Raw genomic sequence first — 16,595 nt, 5'->3', positions numbered from 1 at the left:
AACTGCAAGTGCAGAGCGATTCCCAGTATGGGAAGCAGCTTCTGCGATTTCCAGTGAGTGCCATGAGAATTATTTGCTACCCATGGGCATCGCCTGCATTTTCTGTGCGGGTTCGGGTGTGCAGCCGCAGCAACAACCACCGACACAAGTGTGTACCATGTTTCATTCATTTGAATTTGTTTTCGGGATTCGTTACATTTATTCGTTTTTGAATCGATTCGAAAAATTTTCAAATCAAATTCGAAAAGTTTTCGAATTAATTTTGAACAGTTTTCAAATTCGAAAAGTTTTCGAATCAATTTTGAATAGTTTTCGAATTCAAAAGTTTATTTTGAACAGTTTTCATATTTATTTTGAACAGTTTTCGAATTTATTTTGAACAGTTTTCGAATTTGAAAAGTTTTCGAATCAATTTTGAATAGTTTTTAAATTCGAAAAGTTTTCGAATTTATTTTGAACAGTTTTCAAATTCGAAAAGTTTTCGAATTAATTTTGAACGGTTTTCGAATTTATTTTGAATAGTTTTCAAATTTGAAAAGTTTTCGAATTAATTTTGAACAGTTTTCAAATTTGAAAAGTTTTCGAATTCGAAAAAGTTTTCGAATTAATTTTGAACAGTTTCGAATTTATTTTGAACAGTTTTCAAATTCAGTTTTCAAAAGTTTTCGAATCAATTTTGAATAAGTTTTCGAATTGAAAAAGTTTTCAAATAAATTTTGAACAATTTTCGAATTTATTTTGAACAGTTTTAGAATTTGAACAGTTTTCGAATCAATTTTGAATAGTTTTCGAATCAATTTTGAATAGTTTTCGAATTCGAAAAGTTTTCGAATCAATTTTGGATAGTTTTCGAATTCGAAAAATTTGCAAAAACGTTTTCGAATTCGAAAAGTTTTCCAATTTCCAGAAGAATAAATTAGAATAGAAAATAAAAGAATAGAATAGATTTTTTTTTCCTATTCTATTCCTTTATTTTCTATTCTATTTTATTCTCTTTGAAAATTGGAAAAATGTTCAAATTTGAAAAGTATTCGAAAATTACACTCGTTTTAAAATTGGCCACTATTCTAATTCGAAAATTCGGATACATCCGAATTTCCAAATAACGAAAATTCATCCAATTTTTAATTGGAAACGAACCGCCCATGTCTAGTGTGACTTGTCATGTGATTTAACCATTCCAAATCGCATGACAAGTCGCAGCTGATTGCCGGAAATGGGACCGTTGATATCACCGTGACTCGTGTTGCGCCAATTATGGAAAAAGGCTCCTGCATTACGTTTTACAGATTCCATTGCGATGTGAATAGGATTCTCTTATATGAAGTCACAAGCCACAGAGCAATCGGCAGTGAAGATCGCACCGATGTGCGGCTTTGAAATCACAATGAAGTTTCAGAACCACATGGGTGTGAAGCACGGCTTGTACCTGTAATCATTCGTTACATTCCCTGCAGTGTTCTCTACATCTGTTACATTGTATCTCTTGTTACAAAGATGTGTTTCCTGTGCTCCTCGGCTCCATCTAGTGGCCATAATGAATAAACTGTCTAGGTTGCAGGGGGTCTGGGGTACACAGGGTCTGGGGTACACAGGGTCTGGGGTGCACAGGGTCTGGAGTGCACGGGGTCTGGAGTGCACGGGGTCTAGAGTGCACAGGGTCTGAGGTGCAGGGGTCTGAGGTACACGTGGTCTGGGGTGCACAGGGGCTGGGGTACACGGGGTCTGAGGTGCAGGGGCCTGAGGTACACAGGGTCTGGGGTGCACGGGGTCTGGGGTGCACGGGGTCTGGGGTACATGGGGTCTGGAGTGCATGGGGCTGGGGTACACGGGGTCTGGAGTGCATGGGGCTGGGGTACACGGGGTCTGAGGTACACAGGGTCTGGGGTACACAGGGTCTGGGGTACACGGGGTCTGGGTTGCACGGGGTCTGGGTTGCACGAATTCTGGGGTGCATGGGGTCTGGGGTACATGGGGTCTGGGTTGCACGGGGTCTGGGTTGCACGAATTCTGGGGTGCATGGGGTCTGGGGTACACGGGGTCTGGGGTGCACGGGGTCTGGAGTGCACGGGGTCTGGAGTGCACAGGGTCTGGGGTGCACGGGGTCTAGAGTGCACAGGGGCTGGGGTACACGTGGTCTGAGGTGCAGGGGCCTGAGGTACACAGGGTCTGGGGTGCACGGGGTCTGGGGTGCACGGGGTCTGGGGTACACGGGGTCTGGGGTGCACTGGGTCTGGCGTGCACGGGGTCTGGGGTACACGGGGTCTGGGGTGCAGGGGTCTGGGGTAGACGGGGCCTGGGGTATCTCTTGTTACAAAAATGTGTTTCCTGTGCTCCTCGGCTCCATCTAGTGGCCATAATGGAATTTTTTTTTTATGACAGCGCCTTAATAAAAGAACATTCGTGCAGAATAGAACCTAGCCTAAAGAACATTCGCCCAGAATTGAGTCTGCTCAGGGAGAATGTACATACAAATACATCGGACGATCGGCTGTTTGTATGAACAGACCCTCTAAAGTCTGCAGTAAATTATAATAACTGGAGAGCCGATCTGGGAGAGCCACGGGACGTCTCTTCACCGCCGATCTCCAGGAAAAGGGACATCAGCGCCGGGCTGGAGAGGTTTCTTGTTTTGTGTTGGCAGTTGCCAGGCGATGAACTCGTCTAGAAGTGACCCGACTCCGCCCCCGAAAAGTGAAAGCGTTCCAGAGAATATTAGGAGCGCGTCATGAAAACAAACAGGCTGCACGCCGCCGCCGCCCCGAGGGCCCGTCCACAACTCGGCGTCCTGGAGTATTGTTACATCATACAACGTTGTGGAAACATAGGAGAGTGACGGCGGGAAATCACTGAGCAGTCCATCGAGTTTGCACATTTTATTTTTTTGTTTGGGTTTTTTTTTTTTGCATGTTTTGTTTGTTTGTTTTTGGGTTTTTTTAGGGGTTGTCTTTTTTTTTTTCTTTCTTTAGGGGTTCTTTTTGTTAGAGGTTGTTTTTTTTGGGGGGTTGTTTTTTTTGTTTGTTTTTTTCCCATTAACCTTTTTGTCTCACTATAGTTTTGTTTGTTTGTTTGTTTGTTTTTTTTCTAGGGGTTGTTTTTTTTTTTTTAGGGGTTGTTTTTTTTTTTTTTTTGGGGGCTGTATTTTTTTGTTTGTATTTCCTATTAACCTTGTTGTCTGACTATAGATCTGTGTGGATCCCAAGAATGTTTGAAGCCATTTACTGTTGATTGTCTCACTACCTCTGTTGGCAGTTTATTCCAATCATCAACCACTCTTTCAGTAAAATAATCCTTTCTAAGATTCGTTTTGAAGTTGAGGTTGTGTCCCTGTGTTCTTGATCTTGGTTTCATATGAAAAAAAGACCGCCTTCCTGAACCGTATTCAGCCCCTTGATATATTTAACTGATTAAGGACCACCCCACGCAGATATAGTGCGGCAGGGTAGCTCTCCTGCACGAAATTACGTACCTGTACGTGATTTAGTGCACGTGGTCTGGGGTGCAAGGGGTCTGGGGTGCACGGGATCTGGGGTGCACGGGGTCTGGGTTGCACGGGGTCTGGGGTGCGCGGGGTCTGGGGTGCGCGGGGTCTGGGGTACACAGGATCTGGGGTGCACGGGGTCTGGGTTGCACAGGGTCTGGGGTACACAGGGTCTGGGGTACATGAGGTCTGGGGTGCACAGGACCTGGGTTGCACGGGGTCTGGGGTACACGGGGTCTGGGGTACACAGGGTCTGGGGTACATGGGGTCTGGGGTACACAGGGTCTGGAGTGCACGGGGTCTGGGGTACACAGGGTCTGAGGTGCAGGGGTCTGGGGTACACGGGGTCTGGAGTGCACGGGGTCTGGGGTGCACGAATTCTGGGGTGCACGGGGGTCTGGGGTGCACGGGGTCTGGGGTGCACGGGGTCTGGGGTACACGGGATCTGGGTTGCACGGGGTCTGGGTTGTATGAAAAATGCACTCCACACCGGAAGGGTCCCCAATTTTAAAAGGTCTGCCTCAGCCTGGCTGCGGTAGGTCACCAGGGGATCACAGCGTCCAATCAGACAGCTGATGCCTACGGAGGCTCCAGTGGGAAAAAATCCCTCTGAATCTCCACTCCATCAATGTAGCAGCAAGAAGTCACCTGCTGGATGGAGTTAGAACTACACCTGCCAACATGAGGTCAAGGGCCTCCTCCCTACAACCCTGGCCTAGTGGTTGTGGGGGTCCAAAATCTGAAGTCCCCTTTAACAATAAGGGCCCCCCAAGATTCCAACCCCCCCCCAACATGTGAATAGATAAGGGTTTCAAAATACTCCTACACATTCACAAAAAGCAAAAACACAGATTTTTGAGAAAAAATAAAAACAATAATCCCTTTATTAATCACACCGCCCAGCGTGTTTGTGGATAGTGATGATATCGTTGCTGAAATATGGCCATTGCACGGCGTAAGGGTACCACCGCCAAACACAACAGGGGGTATCATTTTTGCCATGGCTTGTGCACAACCCCCTTTCTGCTGCTTGTGTTGGGTTAAGGGGGGGGGGGGGGGCGGTAAAACTGCACTCAATTGCCTATTTTTACTGCAAGTGTGAACGAGCCCTGAGCCCATGGGGAGGAGGCCTCAGCTGATGACCCCTCTCGGCCTGGCGGTGACAATACCTGCCTCCTGCACACCGAGAGGCTTTGTTATAATGTTCGGGGGGGGGGGGGCGTATGCTCACTGGACTGTGAACAAGTTCAAGGTCAATAATGTTTTAATTAAAGAAAACAGACGTGTAATTCCTTCAAAGGAGTTTATTCCTCCCCCAGGATGAGGGGGCCGCCGGGGGCCACTAAGGTCGTAGAATATGGTGGCGGTTCCTGATAGTGAGTGCTGGATGAATAGAGGAGTGCTGGGACACGAGGCTCTGGGATTGGGGGGGGGGGGACAAGTATAATGGTTGTGTGATTTAGGGGCTCATTGTTGTTTTTTTATTTGTGCGCCACAGCGCGCTAATAGCTCATAAGCCCTGATCACCAATTATAATACGAAGCTCTATAATTATATTACATATAATTATATGTTTTGGAATATATAAATATATGTATAAATATATTGATTATTATTTTTTATATATATATATATATATATATATATTAATATATATATATAAAAATATTTAAATATATATATATATATATTTATGTGTATATATATAAAAATGATATTATGAATATTATGTAAATACAATTATTATATTTTAAATATATAATATACTATAAAATTATTATATTATAAGCAATATTTAAATCATTATTAATAATATTTTGATTAATTATTTTAATTGTTTATATATAATTATACTGTGTGTGTGTATGTATGTGTGTATGTATATATATATATATATATATATATATATATATATATATATATATATATATATATATATATATATAATATATTAATTATATTATGCAAAAATTTGAAAATAAAATTATATTATAAATATATATTATGCTTTACAATTATTATATTATAAATATGATTTAACTATGCTAATTCATTATTTAATTAATTATATATAATTATTCTGTGTGTGTGTGTGTGTGTATATATATATATATAATGAATATTTTTAAAATACAATTATTATATTATAAATATATAATATACTATAAAAGTATTGTATTATAAGCAATATTTAAATCATTATTAATAATATTTTGATTAATTATTTATATATAATTATACTGTGTATATATAATTAATTCAAATAATGTGAATGCTAATTTTAAATAGTATTTAAGTAATTATTATTATTTTGATACAAATACAAAATAGAAAATACACTATATATAATAAAAATATTAATAAAAAAAATATTATATTATACATGTTTTAATATTTTTCCCTTTTTCTTTTTCCTGCAGAGAAAGAGAGGCGTCTCCAAGCGAACGACAGAGAGTTCAACCTAAAATTTAAATATGCGGTAAGTCCACTTCCTTCCTGTTCTGTATCCTCGGACTTTGGTCGGTGATGTCAGCGCGGTCTTTGCATGTTCATCATTATCGGTATCAATCATTGACATTTGCTGCTCCCCTCCATAGCAGACGTTCACCTTTTATATATATATTTTTTTATTAGTTTGAATAAGAATGTTGGAGTCACTAAAAGTGCATACAAAGGTTAAATAGTAGACAGTGACAAACTTGGTTGAAAAGGGGAAAAAAAACTTAAAGCTGAACTCCAAGATAAGCACATAAGAGACGTGTGTGTGTGTGTGTGTGTGTTCTTACTTGAATATTGGGTGAATATTGGAACATATAAACGTTCCATGTGCGCATGTGTTAAGCATTTTCACAGGTTCCACAAATGTCTGTCGTATTGTGTGCCATATGATTATCTCCTATAAGCAGCAGCTCCATCTAGTGACCGAATGTGGTATTTTTTATTATTATTATTATTTAAAAACAGTACCACATTATGGCCACTAGATGGAGCTGATGATGATAAGAGATAGTGGCCTGGATTCAAGAAGAAATTGCGCCTGTGTAACCATAGGTTACACAGCGCAATTGCTTACTTGCCCCGGCGTAACGAATGCTCCTGATTCAGGAACCTCGTTACGCCGACTGCAGCCTAAGATCTACGCGGCATAAGGCTCTTATGCCCGCATATATTAGGCTGCATTCTTGCGATGACCGCTAGGTGGCGTTCCCGTTGTGCTCAGCGTATAGTATGCAAATTGCATACTAACACCGATTCACAACGTTGCGCGAGCCCTGCGTACGCAATTTACGTTGTTTCCGTACGGCGGTTTTTGCGTAAGGTTGCCCCTGCTATTAGCAGGGGCAGCCAATGTTACGTATACCCGTCGTTCCCGCGTCGCAAAATTTGAATTTTACGTAGTTTGCGTAAGTGAATCGTGAATGGCGCTGGACCCCATTCACGTTCACTTTGAAGCAAATGACGTCCTTGCGACGTCATTTGCCGCAATGCACGTCGGGAAAGTTTCCCGACGGAGCATGCGCTCTACGATGGGAACGCGCCTAATTTAAATGATTCCCGCCCCCTACGGGATCATTTAAATTGCGCGCGCTTGCGCCGGGCATTTTGCCGGCGCGCCCGCGCAATTTACGGAGCTTCTGCTCCGTGAATCGAGGGCAGCGCAAAAAAATTGCGGGGGCACAGGGCAAAAACGTTGCCCTGCGCCTCCGTAAAAATAGCGCAATTCTACCTGAATCCGGCCCAATGATATTACAAACAATAGGGCAATCATTTGTGGTGCTCATGTGAATACTTAGGCCATCTGCACAGCGAACATTTATATCTATAGACCCCCTGCTGTGCTTTGTGTGTTTCTTCTAGATCTGTGCAGTCATCCAGTGTGAGACTTTTCCTGTAATAAAGACCGCTCACTGCTGCCCTTTCTCTATGTGCAGGGTGACTGGTCTTGTCTCCGCCCCCTCCTGTAGTTTTCTGCAGTGGGTGGAGCTTGCTGAGCCCCTCCCACAGCTCTGCTCTCTGCACAGTCTCTGTACAGCACAGTGATGATGTCACTGCTACTTTTACAAGGTCATACCTGGATTTGTAAAGGCATTTGGTGCTCACAAAGTAGATCTATATCTACTATTGAGGAATATATTTGGATAAAAGCTTTTGTTCCCGGAGTTCAGATTTAAAGGGGAGGTCCACCCGAATTTTTTTTTTTATTAAAAGCCAGCAGCTACAAATACTGAAGCTGCTGACTTTTAAAAAATGGACACTTACCTGTCCAGCGCGCCCGCGATGTCGGCAGGCTCGTCTCTCGGCTGCCCCCCGCCGCCATCCTCGGTGATGGAATCAGGAAGTGAAGCGTTGCGGCTTCACTGCCCGGTTCCCTAGTGCGCATGCACGAGTGGCGCGGACCGTCTTTACTGGTCCCCGCCCTCTCCTGGGACCTGTGTGTTTCCCAGGAGACAACGGGGGGGGGGGGGGAGTGGCGTGATTCCCAATGGAGTCTATTCCCGGAAGTGAGTGCAGATACCTGAAAGGTGTCAAATGTGACACCGGAGGGGGGGGGGGGGGGGGGGTTCCGAAAAGCGGAAGTTCCATTTTTGGGTGGAAAGCCGCTTTAAGGCTCAGTTCCCCACTCTGGCTTTAGGACAGTAATAAGAATCTTTATTTTATTTACATAAATGTCGTTTTCACTTCTAATTGGACTCAGCTGAAAATAACTGACATTTTTTTGTCTTTAAATAAGCATTTTTAAAGGACGATAAGCAAAAAAAAAATTTCATTTTTTACAGGCGTGCCTGGGAAACAATCCAACAGTTCACACGGCTGGCCAAAGAGAGGACCAGAGACCAGCTTGTCTCTGATCACCTTTATGATCTTGGAGGACCGGAGCGATGTTGTGTTGTCACTTTTGGTCTAGGGTGGAAGTTTGTTTTTTTTTAAAGCAAAAGCTCAATTTTTATTTATTTTTTAAATAAATTATTATTATTATTATTATTTGCTTTTAAAGGTGGTGGAGAATTTGGGGTCTTATAGACCCCAGGTCTTTCCAAAAAGAGGACCTGTCATCCTTATTTCTATTACAAGGGATGTTTACATTCCTTGTAATAGGAATAATATATATATATATATATATATATATATATATATATATATATATATATATATATATATATATATATATATATATATATATATATATATATATATATATATATATATATATATATATATATATATATATATATATATATATATATATATATATATATATAGAGAGAGAGAGATTTAAAAAAATGAAAGGGACGGTGTAAAAATAAAAAAATAAGAAAAATAAGATTTTTTTTTTAAAGTGCCCCATCCCTCCATGCTTGCGCACAGAAGTGAATACTTATGTAAGCCGCGTGCGCATATGTAAATGCGCCACACATGCATATGTAAATGGTGTTCTCAAAACACACATATATATATATATATATATATATATATATATATATATATATATAGAGAGAGAGAAAGAGAGACAGATCGCGGCATGAGGAGATCGCGAGTGGGGGCCGGATTAAAAGGTCCGCCGGGCCGTAGTTTGCCCTTTCCTGGGTTAAACACTAGGGGGGCGATGAAGGGGTTAAGTGTGTCCTAGGGAGTGATTCTAACTGTGGGGGGGGCTGGGCTACCAATGGCATGACACTGATCACTGCTCCCGATGACAGGGAGCAGTAGATCAGTGTCCTGTCACTAGGCAGAACAGGAAAATGCCTTGTTTACATCGGCATCTCCCCATTCTGCCTCTCCGTGAGACGATCGTGGGCAATTGGTGGACATCGAGTTTGCAAGACACGCCCGCACAGCGACAAGTTCAAAGCAACATACAGGTACGTTGCTTTGCGCAGCTGTACCATTCTGCTGACGTAGATGTACAGGCGGCGGTCGGCAAGTGGTTAAACACATTAAGTAAAGGGGCGGGGTTAGAGTAGTCTGCTGGAGAAGATCACTGTGGCCTCCTTACAGATGAACGCTCCCTGATTTGCGCTTGGAACGGTTTGTGAACTTTGGAAAGACAACAACATAAAAAATATTGCAATGTATAAGAGGGTAGTAAGGAGCGGAGCTGTAGTCAGATTGCAGACATACTTCCCCGAGATTGATGAGTGATGTCTGCTGGCTCTTCATGGTGGAGCCTCTATGGAGGTCGATATTATCCAGAACGCAGAAGAAAAATTCCGCGTTTTTTTTTTCTTTTTCACTGGAAGAGTCGTCGTGTTTAGATTAGAAAGTCCTAACATCAGAATAATTCTCCACTCAGAGCGTCTCCAGCTGTGATTAGGATTATGTCTTGGTGCGTCATTCCTAGAGTTACATGAACTCCCACAAAATAGTTGGTGGACACAACTCTTTGGAGCCCCAAGGGCCCATCATTTGCTTTGTGCCTACAAGTATCTTTTATACACCCCCCCCCCAGTTTTTTTAGTGCTTTTTGCTAGCCACCGGCCTTAAGGGAGGTGTACAGACCTGGGAACTCAGCACAGGGATGGTGGGAACCCCTCATAATGGGCACAGCAGGTGTACAGACCCAGGAACTTGGCACATGGATGGTGGAAACCCATCATAATGGGCACAGCAGGTGTACAGACCCAGGAACTCGGCACAGGGATGGTGGGAACCCCCATAATGGGCACAGCAGGTGTACAGACCCAGGAACTCAGCACAGGGATGGTGGGAACCCCTCATAATGGGCACAGCAGGTGTACAGACCCAGGAACTTGGCACATGGATGGTGGAAACCCATCATAATGGGCACAGCAGGTGTACAGACCCAGGAACTCGGCACAGGGATGGTGGGAACCCCCATAATGGGCACAGCAGGTGTACAGACCCGGGAACTCGGCACAGGGATGGTGGGAGCCCCTCACAATGGGCACAGCAGGTATACAGACCTGGGAACTCAGCACAGGGATGGTGGGAACCCCCATAATGGGCACAGCAGGTGTACAGACCCGGGAACTCGGCACAGGGATGGTGGGAACCCCTCACAATGGGCACAGCAGGTGTACAGACCCAGGAACTCAGCACAGGGATGGTGGGAACCCCTCATAATGGGCACAGCGGGTGTACAGACCTGGGAACTCAGCACAGGGATGGTGGGAACCCCTCATAATGGGCACAGCAGGTGTACAGACCCAGGAACTCGGCACAGGGATGGTGGGAACCCCTCATAATGGGCACAGCAGGTGTACAGACCCAGGAACTCAGCACAGGGATGGTGGGAACCCCTCATAATGGGCACAGCAGGTGTACAGACCCAGGAACTTGGCACATGGATGGTGGAAACCCATCATAATGGGCACAGCAGGTGTACAGACCCAGGAACTCAGCACAGGGATGGTGGGAACCCCTCATAATGGGCACAGCAGGTGTACAGACCCAGGAACTTGGCACATGGATGGTGGAAACCCATCATAATGGGCACAGCAGGTGTACAGACCCAGGAACTCGGCACAGGGATGGTGGGAACCCCCATAATGGGCACAGCAGGTGTACAGACCCGGGAACTCGGCACAGGGATGGTGGGAGCCCCTCACAATGGGCACAGCAGGTATACAGACCTGGGAACTCAGCACAGGGATGGTGGGAACCCCCATAATGGGCACAGCAGGTGTACAGACCCGGGAACTCGGCACAGGGATGGTGGGAACCCCTCACAATGGGCACAGCAGGTGTACAGACCTGGGAACTTCATAATTTGGATACTGACGCCCTGTTCATTTTCTATATATATATTATATACCCGAGCCTCTATTGTAGGGATAATCCTGTAGAGCTCCCCCTTTCCTCAGCTGCTGATCTGTAATAATAAATCGCTTTCATTGCTGATATTTCATATTTATTTTTCCTATCAGTGGTGCTGACACCTGGTGGTCATTTGTTGTAAGGGTAGACCTGCCAGCGTTACACACGGCAATTTCATCGTTTTTTATTATTTGGAAAGTTTTTTCATGTAGTATTTGCTTGTCTTGGATGAGAGTCAGACTTTGTTTTATTCCTGAGCCAGCGGAACATTCTGACATGGGAGAGATAAGTGCTGATTACAAAGTGTCATAGGCTGGCCTCTGGTAAAGAGTGCAGGGCGCCTCCCGCAAGACCCCCCCCCCCCCCCCCACACACACACACACACATTTCCCATTTGATATGTGGCCCAGATCTTTTTTTATGCAATACAAGGAATGAAAATCTATAAGGACATGGGAATGAGCAGTGATTGGACCGAAAGGGCGTGTTCATATGCAATGAGCCGCATGGGGGTTGGCACAAGGAGGCCCAACTGCCCTGTGTGCAGTGTTTCCATGTGGAGGGGGGGCGAATTCAAATGCAATGTGCTGCATGGGGTGGGTAACGGGGTCGGAAAAAGGCCCAGCTGCCCTGGGTACATTGGGGTAGATTCAGAAAGCAATTGCGTCTGCGTAACCATAGTTACGCAGCGCAATTGCTTAGTTGCGCCGGCGTATCGACTGCTCCTGATTCAGAGAGCTCGATACGCCGACTGCAGCCTAAGATATGCGTGGTATAAGGCTCTTATGCCATCGTATCGTAGGCTGCATTCTTACGATGGCCGCTAGGTGGCGTTCCCGTAGTGGTCAGCGTATAGTATGAAAATTGCATACTAACGCCGATTCACAACCCTACGCGAGCCCTGCGTACGCATTTTACGTCGTTTGCGTTCGTCGGGGTTCTGCGTAAGGCTGCTCCTGCTATTAGCAGGGGCAGCCAATGCTACGTATACCCGTCGTTCCCGCGTTGCAAATTTTAAATTTTACTTTGTTTGCGTAAGTGAATCGTGAATGGCGCTGGATGCCATTTACGTTCACTTTGAAGCAAATGATGTCCTTGCGACATCATTTGACGCAATGCACGTTGGGAAAGTTTCCCGACGGAGCATACGCACTACGTTCGGCGCGGGAACGCGCCTAATTTAAATGATCCACGCCCCCTACGGGATCATTTAAATTATGCGCGCTTACGCCGGCCATTTTTATGGAGCGCCTCTGCAAATTACGGAGCTACTGCTTCCTGAATCAAGCGTAGCGCAAGTAATTTACGGAGGCGCTGCCTAAAAACATAACGCAGCGCCTCCGTAAAAAGTGCGCGGCACTACCTGAATCTACCCCAGTGTTTCCATGTAGAGGGGGGGGGGCAGAAGGAGGGGTAGCTGCCTTGGGTGCAGTGTTTACATGTGCGAGGGGGGGCAGAAGGAGGGGAGGGGTAGCTGACTTGGGTGCAGTGTTTACATGTGCGAGGGGGGGGCAGAAGGAGGGGAGGGGTAGCTGACTTGGGTGCAGTGTTTACATGTGCGAGGGGGGGGGGGCAGAAGAAGGGGAGGGGTAGCTGCCTTGGGTGCAGTGTTTACATGCGGGGTAAAGGGTGCATTCATATGCAATGTGCCGCATTGGGGGTGCAAATAGGGGAGCTGCCCTGGGTGTAGTATTTCCATGTGGAAGAAAGGTGCATTCATATGCAATTTGCTGCATGGGGTGGGGGCAGAAGAAGCTGCGTGGGGGGTGGCACAAGAAGGCCCAGCTGCCCTGGGTACAGTGTTTCCATGTGGAGGGGGGTTAGAAAGAGGGGAAGGGTAGCTGCCTTGGGCTCAGTGTTTACATGTGGGGGAAGGGTGCATTCATATGCAATGTACTGCATGGGGGTGCAAAAGGGGAAGCTGCCCTGGATGCAGTGTGGAGGGGGGTACATTCATATGCAAGGTGCTGCATGGGGTGATTGGGGTGCTGGCAGAATGAGGGGTAGCTGCCCTGGGTGCAGTGTTTCAATGTTTGGGGGGGGGAGGGTGCATTTATATGCAATGTGCTGCATTGGTGTGGGGGGGGGGGTGGACAGCTGCTCTGGGTGCAATGAGCCCCATGGGGGTGGTGGAAGGTTCAGCTGCCCCAGACGCAATGTTTCCATGAGGGGGGTGCATTCATATGCAATGTGCCATTTGTAGTTGCAAAGGGGATAGCTACCCCCCTGGGTGCAGTGTTTCCACGTGGAAGAGGGGTGCATTCAAATGCAATGTTCTGCATGGGGAAGGAGGGTGGGGGCAGCTGCTATGGGTCCAATGAGCTGCATGGGAGATGGCAGAAGGGTCAGCTGCCCTAGGTGCAGTGTTTCCATGTGAGGGAAGGGTGCTTTTATATGCAATGTGTCACATGGGGGTGCAAAAGGGGGAGCTGCCCTGGGTGCAGTGTTTACATGTGGAAGAGGGGTGCATTCATATGCAGTGGGGTGGCAGGGGGCAGCTGTTCTGGGTGTATTGAGCTGCATGGGGGTGGCAGAAGGGTCAGCAGTGTTTTTACGTGTGCGTAATTGCTAAGTAGCGCCGGCGTATCGACTTTCTGTAAAGCTCGATACGCCGACTGTAGCCTAAGATACGACTGGCATAAGGCTCTTATGCCGTCGTATCTTAGGCTGCATTCTGCCGCTGGCCGCTAGGTGGCGTTCCCGTAGTTGTCAGCGTAGAGTATGCAAATTGCATACTCACGCCGATTCACAAACGTACGCGCGCCAGGCGGTCGTGTTTTACGTCGTTTGCGTTCGTCGCTTTCGTCGTAAGGCTGCTCCTGCTATTAGGAGGCGCAGTCAATGTTACGTATACCCGTCGTTCTCGCGTCGCGAAATTTGAATTTTACGTAGTTTGCGTAAGTGATTTGTGAATGGCGCTGGACGCCATTCACATTCACTTTGAAGCAAATGACGTCCTTTGCCGCAATGCACGTCGGGAAAGTTTCCCGACAGAGCATGCGCTCTACGATCGGCGCGGGAACGCACCTAATTTAAATGATTCCCGCCCCCTACGGGATCATTTAAATTGCGCACGCTTACACCGGGCATTTTGCCGGAGTGCCCACGCAATTTACGGAGCTACTGCTCCGTGAATCGCGGGTAGCGCAAAAAAATTGCGGGGGCACAGGGCAAAAACGTTGCCCTGCGCCTCCGTAAAAAAAGCGCAAAGGTACCTGAATCTACCCCAGTGTTTCCATGTGCGGAGGGCTGCATTCATATTCAACTTGCCACATGATTTGCATATGAATGACCCAACATTGGATTTGCATATGAATGAACCAACATCTCATTTGCATATGCATGTGTCTCATCAATGCAAATAAAGGAGCCTCAGGAACATGCCATACTTTTCTTCATCCCACATCACAACTGCACCTCGCTGTGACCGGGGGGCCCATAGAAAAGAATCGTTCCCCATACTCCCTTGCTGTGATCTGCATTGACCAGCTGCAGATCCAGGCGCGGTCCTGGCGGTTTGTCGCCATTTCTTGGTTTGCAGGCCGCGTCTTGCTTTATCTCACGCAGCTGTCATCAAACGACCTCACTCAATCGATTTAGGGACAGAGGGCTGGCTGATGATTGGATATCTGTGAACCCGCCTGGCCTGACCACCTGTGATTGGATGACGGCTTATCAATAGCCGGAGGCGTTTATGGCGTCCTGTTCAAAGGGCATTTCCACCCACACGGTGTGTAGGACTGAGTCATGGCAATAAAAAATGCCCTTGCTGATAAAAACAGCGCGCTTCACATTTCAAAACCTTTTTTTCCGCGCGTTTCATGAACTCATCGATTGGAAAAACAGATAAGAAGGCGGCGCCACCTGCCAGCGCCTGATAGTAACACTGAGCTCTGAGGAAACGGCGTGAATCTTGGGGGAAAGTTGTGTGAAAACATTAATAAATTGAAGGTGAATGTCGGGGTAACAATTATTATTTGTGTTTTTCAGACCAATGCAATCAAGACCTGCAAATACAACGTTTTCACATTCCTCCCCCTCAACCTCTTCGAACAATTCCAGCGGGTGGCCAACGCGTACTTCGTCTTCCTCCTCATCCTGCAGGTGAGACCCCCGCAACTCCTCCCACCACCCGCCCATGTGCCAACTACAGCCAATCACAACAGAGCATCCACTGATATGGGCATATCTGATTGGTTATTACTGTACATTGCACCTTGTATTTCATCATTGATAAACACAGCCGAGTCTTCTCCTATCACTGGGAAGCCAAGGCATCTGATCATGTGACTTGGAGGATCAACCAATGGAAACTGAGTTCCTAGCCCCCCCCCCCCCAGCACAGATCACATGACCCCCCAGCACAGATCACATGACCCCCCAGCACAGATCACATGACCCCCCCAGCACAGATCACATGACCCCCCCAGCACAGATCACATGACCCCCCAGCACAGATCACATGACCCCCCCAGCACAGATCACATGACCCCCCAGCACAGATCACATGCCCCCCCCCCAGCACAGATCACATGCCCCCCCCCCAGCACAGATCACATGGCCCCCCCCCCAGCACAGATCACATGACCCCCCAGCACAGATCACATGACCCCCCCCAGCACAGATCACATGACCCCCCCCAGCACAGATCACATGACCCCCCCAGCACAGATCACATGACCCCCCAGCACAGATCACATGACCCCCCCCCAGCACAGATCACATGACCCCCCCAGCACAGATCACATGACCCCCCCAGCACAGATCACATGACCCCCCCAGCACAGATCACATGACCCCCCAGCACAGATCACATGACCTGGCCAGGGCTGGTGCAAGGATTTTTGACAGCCTAGGTGAAACCTCATTGTGCCACTCCCTTGGCTCCACCCCTGACTCCACCCTCTTTGCCCTGCTCATGTATACCCCACCTTTTAATTAAATGCATATCAAATCAAATGCAGCCTCACCAGTGCCCATCAATGCAGCCTCAACAGCGCTCATCAATGCAGCCTCACCAGTGCCCACCAATGCAGCCTCACCAGTGCAAATCAATGCAGCCTCACCAGTGCTCATCAGTGCAGCCTCACCAGTGCCCTTTAATGCAGCCTCACCAGTGCAGCCTCACCAGTGCTCATCAATGCAGCCTCACCAGCGCCCATCAAATGCAGCCTCACCAGCGCCCATCAATTCAGCTTACTAGCCCCCATAAATGCAGCCTCATCAGTGCTTATCAATGCAGTCTCACCAGTGCTTATCAATGCAGCCTCACCAGTGCCCATCAATGCAGCCTCACCAGTGCCCATCAATGCAGCCTCACCAGTGCTCATCAGTGCAG

At 46.8% G+C, this 16,595-nt stretch overlaps 1 protein-coding gene across 2 annotated transcripts in view; it reads left to right on the top strand.

Annotated features, from left to right (window-relative positions):
- The window catches only part of LOC120925327 (phospholipid-transporting ATPase ID-like), a 186,498-nt gene that overhangs the window by 99,273 nt on the left and 70,630 nt on the right, over positions 1-16,595 (top strand). For both annotated transcript variants that reach the window (XM_040336013.1, XM_040336014.1), the window contains exons 3-4: positions 5,902-5,960; positions 15,248-15,361. In XM_040336013.1, the coding sequence (XP_040191947.1) occupies positions 5,902-5,960; positions 15,248-15,361 (173 nt within the window). The remainder of the gene's footprint in view (positions 1-5,901; positions 5,961-15,247; positions 15,362-16,595) is intronic.

The sequence above is a fragment of the Rana temporaria genome, chromosome 1 (genome assembly GCF_905171775.1).
Source record: "Rana temporaria chromosome 1, aRanTem1.1, whole genome shotgun sequence".
Lineage (NCBI taxonomy): Eukaryota > Metazoa > Chordata > Amphibia > Anura > Ranidae > Rana > Rana temporaria.
Note: the sequence above shows the minus strand (reverse complement) of the source record. Positions and strands in the feature narration are given on the sequence as shown.